This window comes from Rhipicephalus microplus, chromosome X, assembly GCF_043290135.1.
Source record: "Rhipicephalus microplus isolate Deutch F79 chromosome X, USDA_Rmic, whole genome shotgun sequence".
Taxonomy (NCBI): Eukaryota; Metazoa; Arthropoda; class Arachnida; order Ixodida; family Ixodidae; genus Rhipicephalus; species Rhipicephalus microplus.
In genome coordinates, this window is record NC_134710.1 from 171,808,906 (window position 1) to 171,817,290 (window position 8,385).

General features: G+C 47.0%; 1 protein-coding gene across 1 annotated transcript; it reads right to left on the reverse strand.

Annotated features, from left to right (window-relative positions):
* Positions 1-1,363: 1,363 nt before the first annotated feature.
* On the reverse strand, positions 1,364-2,964 carry LOC142775152 (uncharacterized). Its single transcript, XM_075876489.1, has 2 exons — positions 1,776-2,964; positions 1,364-1,649 (listed from the first exon to the last, which is right to left on the reverse strand). Exons 1-2 carry the CDS (start codon positions 2,807-2,809, stop codon positions 1,364-1,366), a joined length of 1,320 nt encoding a protein of 439 aa, XP_075732604.1. The 5' UTR covers positions 2,810-2,964.
* Positions 2,965-8,385: the final 5,421 nt, after the last annotated feature.

The window sequence follows — 8,385 nt, forward strand, 5'->3', positions numbered from 1 at the left end:
TTTTACTGGCCCGCAGGGGCGCCTGCGCAAGTAGGCGTTTGGTGTGTAGCGACACCACGGACCCGAGCCAGCGGGGGAGTTTGTACTCCCTCCCACGCCTAGCCGTGCGTGGCTTTGCCGTGTCCGGAGAAAAGGGGATCCTGGTGGTTGAGTCGACGCTGGGTGATTGGACCGTTAAGGCCCCCGGCAGAGGTAACACACTCCTTTGGCCCCGGCTTCACGTAGACGGCACCCCTGGGCTGACCCACCCACGGGAAATCGGCAGTCGCCTTTTCCTATCTCTCTCTCCCTACATCTTCGTCTTTCTTACTTTTTCAGCTTTCCTGTCTACTTCCCTCTTCTGCTTACTTCCAATTTTCTCGGCGGCAAGGGTTAACCCTGTGCAAATAGCCTGCCTTGGCCTAGGCGCATTGGGTTATAGCAGAGTTGTACGGCTGACGTCTGCAAGCTTTCAGCATCCGGAAACTTGCAGCGTCCCCTCGTTGGGCTCCGTGGTGGGTGGCCGCCAACGCTGCTGAACAACATACAATTAGCATGCATAAAGCATTCCCTTTACTTAGTGATCGTGCCTCCTCAAAGCGGGTACGCACCTAAGATATCAATATTTTCATCCGGCCAAGACGAATCTTTCCTCATTACCACGTTTTACACTGCGAAAAAACTAACAAGCAAGCCAGAACTGTATCCCCCTTCGTAGTGGCTAGGTGCTTAACCGAAACTCTCGGTGCCAGGTACAAGGTTACCAAAATGGCCAGCGGAGATCTACTCCTTGAGATACGTGACAAAGACCGATTCGATAAACTGAACACCCTCACAACGTTTTGAGACACACCCATCAGTATTACGCCACACAGGTCCATCAACTCATATCGCGGGGTCCTATCGGACGCAGATTTGCTTGACCTGACCGAAGCGTAACTTCTGGAAGGATGGAAGAGCCAGAACGTGACAAACGTGCAGCGTATTAAGATAAGAAGAGATCAAAAGGAAATACCAACCAAACACTTAATACTGACCTTTGCTTCGAGCGATTTGCCGGAAACTATTCAGACTGGGTATACAAAGACATCCGTGATGCCATATATTCCCAACCCCCGCCATTGGTTCCAATGTCAGAGATATGTCCACGGCTCGCAAAGCTGTCGTGGCCGGAAAACTTGTGCTCTGTGTGTAGTCGTGGGCCATGCGTCCGACAACTGCGAAGCTCCTGCACACTGTGTGAACTGTGGTGGTAATCATGCCACGTACTCACGTTCCTGTTCTTTCTGGAAAAAAGAGAAAGAGATCATCACTTTAAAGATAAAAGAAGAAGAAGAACATAAACTTTATTTGTCGAATCCAGATGATTCGAGTCCGGTGTTTTTTAGTGGGCCTGGGGGCCCACCGTGGATGCGGTTCCGAGACCTTGTCTCGAAGCGGCTTCCTCGGCACGCTGGACAGCCCAGAGTTGTGCTGTCAAGTTCGAGCTGAGCAGTGCGGCCTTCCAACGCGAGCGGAGGCTGGCGGTGGAAGAGTGAGATGAATCGGCACTGTTCGAATTGTTTATTAGGCCCTGACACTCCCACAGCATGTGACTAAGGGTGGCAACCTCGCCACATGACGTGCATCTGTTTGTAGTGTATATGTCTGGATACATGGCGTGCATGAGTCTGGGGTTTCTGTATGAATCTGTTTGTAATTGTCTGAAGTGTACCGCTTGCGTTCTGTTAAGCCTTTCGTGAGGAGATGGGTATATGCGTCTTTGTAACTGGTAATGTGTGGTGATGTCGTGAAACCTGGTCATACGATCCTCCCATGCCCAGACGTCTGCAGTTCCCCGCGGGGGCTCGTCGTCCTCCGGCGATGCTCGGTGAGTGAGGCCTCGAGCAACGAGGTGAGCCGCTTCGTTGGGGGTGCTCAGTCCGGTATGAGCCGGGATCCATAACAGGTGCCTTCGGTTATCGAAGTCGACCTCTCCTGGATGTATGGGATGTCGTTGGAGTATGTGAAACGCCTCTTGCGAGATGCGTCCGTTGGCAAAATTGCGAATTGCTGTTTGAGAATCACTAATCACGTATGTGGCATTGGTCTGTGTGAGGGCCAGTGCTATAGCCGCTTCCTCTGCCGCTTCAGCGTGTGCCGTGTTCACAGTGAGGCTTGTGATGTGCTTGCTACGATGGCCGGTAACTACCACCACGAAACTCTTTTTATTGGTATAACGCGCAGCATCAGTGAAAACCGCTTCAGTGTCGTTGGAGTAGCTTTGAGTAATGCGTTGTGCCCTGGCTTTACGCCGTCCCATATGGTGTTGGGGATGCATGTTGCGAGGCAATGGGGGTACGTATACTTGCTCGCGTACCGATCTTGGAATTTCGACTTTGATGCCGTGCTGCGTATGGTACGTGATGCCAAGTTTTTCGAGTAGGTGTCGGCCTGGGCGGGTCTTGGATAGGCGCTCGAGTTGGGAAACTTGTTGCGCCTCCACGAGTTCCTCGAGGGTGTTATGCAACCCTAGCTCTAGGAGTTTGCTAGTGCTAACTCCGGGTGCCAGTCCCAACGCGAACTTGTACGTCTTGCGTATCAGGGCGTTAAGCTTGTCTTTTTCCGCAACTGTCCATTTGTGAAACGGTGCCGTGTACATTAGTTGTGAAATAACAAAGGCTTGTATGAGTCGTATGACGCTGCCTTCGCGCATGCCCGCATGTTTGTTCGTGATGCGTCGGATGAGTTGCATCGTGCTTGTGGCTTTTGCCATTATCTTGCGCAGTGCTTCACCATTGCCGCCGTTCTGCTCAATCATCATCCCCAGTACCCGGATCTTCTTTACCATTGGGATTGGTGAGCCGTTTGATGATGTTGGTTTGATTTCTTGATTTTCTGAAGGTACGTAGTTTTTGGGCGGGCGTCCCTTTTTCACCGGTCTATAGAGCAGTAATTCGAATTTTTCGGCCGAGCAGGTGAGTCCCGTGCCTACGAGGTAATGTTCCACGCATTCTATGGCCGCCTGTAAGCGATCCTCGATCTCTCCGTCACTGCCAATTGTCGTCCAGATCGTAATATCATCCGCGTATAGCGTGTGGTGCAGTCCATCAACTTGATGTAATCGCTCAGGTAACCCCAGCAGGACGAGGTTGAAGAGCATCGGCGAGATCACCGAGCCCTGCGGTGTACCCGAGCTTCCAATGTTGATTTGATTTGATTCTAGCTGTCCCACTCGCATGCGTGCGGTTCTTCCCGTGAGGAAGTCTCGGACGTAGTTGTACACTCGCATTCCGAGGTTCAATCTGTCTATTGTTCGCAATATGGCGTCGTGACGAACGTTATCGAAGGCCTTCTTCAGGTCCAGGCCAAGGATGGCTCTCGTTGAGCTCCCAGGATTTTCTATGATTTGATGTTTTAGTTGCAGAAGAGCATCCTGTGTGGAGAGATGTCTTCTGAACCCAATCATTGTGTGTGGTAATAGGTTGTTGTCCTCGAGGTAATCTGTTAGTCTATTGAGGAACGCGTGTTCCATCAGTTTGCCTACACATGATGTTAGGGAGATAGGGCGCAGGTTCTGCAGCTGCAGTTTCTTGCCGGGTTTCGGTATAAGTATGATCTGCGCTTCTTTCCATGGCTGGGGTAACTTTCCACGCACCCAACACTCGTTAATATAATCTTTGAGTTTCTCTAGCGATCTGTAATGGAGGTTGCGCAGTGCCCTGTTCGATATTCGATCTAGGCCTGGGGCTGACTTGGTATTGAGTCTGACGAGGGCCGCCTCGATTTCAGAAATTGAGAATTCTGCGTCTAGGATGGCGTTGCCTTCTCCCCTGTAGTCCGGATGTACTTGCGGGGGCGTTTGGGATATGTAATGAAGTTCCGCTTCCCGTAGGAAATCTTGCTCCGTTCCCCCGTAAGCGTGTATGATTTTGCATATGCCTTGCCTTTGTGAGGTCTTGGTGTTCGCGGGATCTACGAGGTACCGCAGTATCTGCCATGTGCGACTCGTAGTGAGCTGACCATCCATCTACGCGCATTTCTCTTCCCATTGCTGTTGTTGCAGGTTAAGTGCGTGCTTTTCTATTTCTTTGTTGAGCTGTGCTATTCGTTTTCGCAGTCTCCTATTATGTCGTTGTCGTTTCCAACGGCGATGCAGTTGGGTCTTGGCTTGCCACATGTGCAGTAACCGGGTGTCTATTCTATCAAGCCCAGCTGTTGACGGCATCATTTGCGTCACCCTCTCGATATCACGCCGAAGTTCCTCGGTCCATTGCCCAATGTCTTTGATGTCTTCAATCTGTTCCTTGTCTCGATTTTTTCGTAGTAGTTCCCAATTGGTGATCTTCATTTGGCGACCAGCATTGTGTTTCTGTGGGCCGCCTTCTGCTTCAATAGAAATAATGTAATGGTCACTACCTAAGTCTTGCATGGTGTTTCTCCAAGTCACCTTTCGTGTATTGCACGTAAAGGTAAGGTCAGGCGTGGTGTCAGTGCTGACGCTGTTGCCCTGCCGAGTTGGTGCCGCTGGGTTAGTGACCAGCTCGAGGCCGGCGAGTTGCACCGTTTCCCACAAATGCCTGCCTTTCGGCTGATCTTGTTTGTAACCCCACGCCGTATGCACCACGTTGAAGTCGCCTCCAATGAAGAGTTGTTGCCCCTGGGCGATATCGAGTGCTCGTTTGAAGAGGACGTGAAAGCGGTGTTTGCGACATCTCGGACTGCTATAGACGTTGAGTACGAAGATGCTGTCGGGCGTTTTACGCGGTGGAATTAGCTCTACGAGGACGTTTTCAATATCCTTGACATGGGTGTCGTTTTCGATGACCGTGAGCTCTCGCTTGACCAGTGTGGTGATATTTGGATTTTCCTTCTTGCCTGGTATAGACTGGTACCCTGAAAGTTTGGCGGGGCCGTTTGTTTCCTGCAGTATGATGACGTCTGGGCGTTCGGGGATCGTTTTCAGGTATTGTTGTAGGTGCGCTCGTTTGTTTTTGTAACTTCTGCAGTTCCACTGCCATATTGTATGTTTTTGTTTCGAAGGGTGTCTTGCCATGGTTATGTGGTACTACAAGGGTGGCGCCGCTTCGCTATGCGACGTCACCAGCGCGCTGTTGGCAGCTTCTAATCTGGACAATCTGAGATAAATGCTCTCCAAGCTCTGTTGAATCGTACGCGTGATAGTCGCGGTGATAGTTTAAAGATAAAAGAAAACATTACATTTAATGTAATGTATTACATTACATTTAATGTAATAACTTCCTTTCGGAGGCTCCGGAACAAGGTGATGGTGGTGAAACAATGGTTCACGCTACCTAAAAAAGCAGCTGTAGACGCACTGGAGGGGCTTTAGTCCCTTGCACTTGCACTCTCAAGTGCGATAAACGGTCATGGTGGCCGCCACCCTCAGGTACCTAGCACAGCGAACCTGTCAGTGACGTCACGAGCAGCTTATGTATTCGCAAGGCGCGCCCGGTGTATATGCGGAGCGTCGAAGCACTTGCTTTGAATGCGAGTCTTTGTTGCTCGAACGGAAAATGTGTAATAAAAATAGCTTGTTGTCTGTCGGCTCCTATAATCTTGCATTTTGTGAGCAAAACTTAGCCAACGGTTGTTGGCCACCTAAGATCTAATGTCTTGTCTAAAAAAATTATAAAGATTTTACACATGCCCACGCGTGACCAGAAGACCAAACAAATTACGCCCAGAAAGCTGCTAGATTCAATGAGACATGACGCTGCCCGACAGGTAGGCATAAAATTTTTCTGTAATGTTTATATGCATGTATTTAAGGCAGAAAATTAGGAAGCCAAATTACGCAAAAGCGTTAACATCCAAACGCAGAAAAATTTAAATGCCGGAAGATAATTGTACCCAGAAGATAAAACACCGGGAACTATACTTGGACCATGTTGGGAACCACATGAAATTCGATCGATTCGGAGAAAAATGGACGAAGACACAGTGTAGTGTGCTTCTAGAGGGGAAAAGCTAAACTTATTTGCAGGGGCTGTTATGCTTATATGTTTAGGTTCTGCCACGCCGTGCCGTGGTGGTCTAAACATTATGGCGCTCAATTGCTAACCTGAAGGTTGCGAGACCCTACCCTCGCAATGGCGGCTGTATTTTCGATGGAGGCGACTGTATTGGAGGTTCGTCTAGTTCAATTTAGGTTCACGTCAAGGAACCCCAGGATTATTATTATTATTATTATTATTATTATTATTATTATTATTATTATTATTATTATTATTGTTATTATTATTATTACAAGTAGATTCTGAATGCTATTGGAGGTGTGAGACGTGAGTAAAAGGCAGCACCAAAGTGGTTACTGACCTTCCTGTAGAAGGTAATGCCATTATCTCCAATAATGTGATTCATGCTTTTCTGGCTCATCATCTCCTTGAGGAGTGAACAAGCTGGACTCAAAGACAACGTCAAGGAAGTGATTAGAGACAATGAACACCACTCACAGAGCAAGAACCAATGTATTACTATAGCCCCCCCCCCCCCCCCCCCCCTGTTTCGGAAGACGTACGCGAGGCGGTATGCCACCTGCATGGTTGGCTTGGTGTACATAATTTCGCTTAGTTGCGGTACAGTTTTTGTGGGCCAAAGAGGCCAGTGCATAAACAACCGAATTAGGGAGCATGAACTTTCTGTTGAATATTACTTTTTCGGCACATTTGCATGCGCACTGTGGTTCTTTCAAGTGTGAGCGAGGGTTTTCCAGTCACCCGTTCTTGGAAAGAGTAATGATGCCTTGGTGGGTCAAATCACGAAAGCACACTATATTAAAAAGAAGAACGATATGCGTGTTAGTGATATCTGGTGCTCTGCAACGTGGGGAATTCATTTTTTAGGATTTTTTTTTTGGTTTAGCGGCTTTTTCATTATTTGTTTTTTTTTGTAAATCTGATCACGTTTTTTGAGGAGCATGTGAGGTGATGAGCGCAGGAATAGTTGCTATGGTTATATGTGCCCCTGATGTTCTGAGAATTAAGGTTGTTGTGAGTTGCGCCATCGCTGTTCTGTCCTTATTTGTTTTTCCTTTATGATACACATCTTTTTTTATTTGAATTACAGTAACCATGCACCAACTAGCCAAACAAAAAGTTTTATTAAGCCAAGAGTAACGTGAAAATTATTTCACAGCTTCCCTATAGGCAACCAGTACAATATTGGCGTTTCCAATTTTAAAACATGTTTCTATGAAATGCAATATAGATTGCATGCACGCGACGTCATAGTCATTGCTTCCTAACATACTCGTTCACCAACATGGCACCTTTGACGTAAAAGTAGCATAATCACAGCGCGTTCAACCTGCGTCAATATGATAACAACGCAGCGAGAATTTTGTTGGCCTCTGTCTGTCAATAACAAGAAAACGTTGGCAGCAATGAAATAAACGTGAATGCAAGAAAAAAGACCTGACATAGGCAAGCGCTGTCCTTCGTGTTTACTCTCGTGCTGTATAAATTTGTTGATGAGGAAATGCCAGCTCGCCCAAACACTCCTTTTTAATTGGTTACGTCAATAAGAGAAATTTAGAGACATAATGATAGCATTAACATGTGACGTCACAAACATTGTGTCTGTCATGTGGTGCCCAACATTGCACTTTAAGTGACGTACGTCTATGAGAGGAATCACTCATCTTTTCCATGACATATGCAGTTATGCATTTTTTTTCCTTTTTGAGGGCTTGAAACACTTTCAAAAGGAAAATGGCTGTTGGAAAAAAAGGTGCAAAGCGTATAAACATTGCACAAAGCCGACGGGATCTTTATTCTAGCAAAATACTTTATGTTCGACTATAGCTACGTTATGGGGGCATTTTGTCGTTTCGGCATTTAAATGTTTCGCAATTTGCTTTTTCAGCCTTTCAAATTTCAGTTTTTTCCAATTGGACCTTTTATATTTTTTCGTGTTTTAAGTTTTATCCTTCCGATAAATCGTCATTTTCTATTTCCCTGTTTTGAATGGCTATAAAAAGCCGAAAATTGAGAGGCCAAATTAAAAAAAGGCCGATTGTGGGAACACCCTACATTATAATGCCTAAAATCTTCATGCTGAAAAATAGAAATGGCGAGAAAACAACGCTGGAGACTACGTGAAAGTTCTTTCATTGACTCAAAAATTTGTTTGTTCGGAGAAAAATGGCCGAAAACACGGTGTGGTGTGCTCCTAGAAAGAAAAAGCTAAATCTTCGAGGACGCTAATTGAGCTCCGCTTCCGAGGGTAGAACTCGGTAGCGTAATCATGCTCTATGCACATCGCCTTCTCAACTGCTAAGTGCATGTCTCAACCATGCCGTGAGAAAACGAACGACCTTGTTTGTAACATTGGCGTTTCAAATTTTCCTCGAATGTACGCTGCAAGTACTGTTAAGTGCAGACCATTATTCTTCATTTGGCGAAA

What these genes read in the sequence shown, in the direction of transcription:
- LOC142775152 (XM_075876489.1), bottom strand. Translation starts at nt 2,809, where the DNA reads ATGGTAAAGAAGATCCGGGTACTGGGGATGATGATTGAGCAGAACGGC. An exon ending in TGGGAGGATCGTATGACCAG is followed by an intron (nt 1,650 to 1,775) that starts GTTTCACGACAT and finishes CAGAAACCCCAG; the next exon opens with ACTCATGCACGCCATGTATC.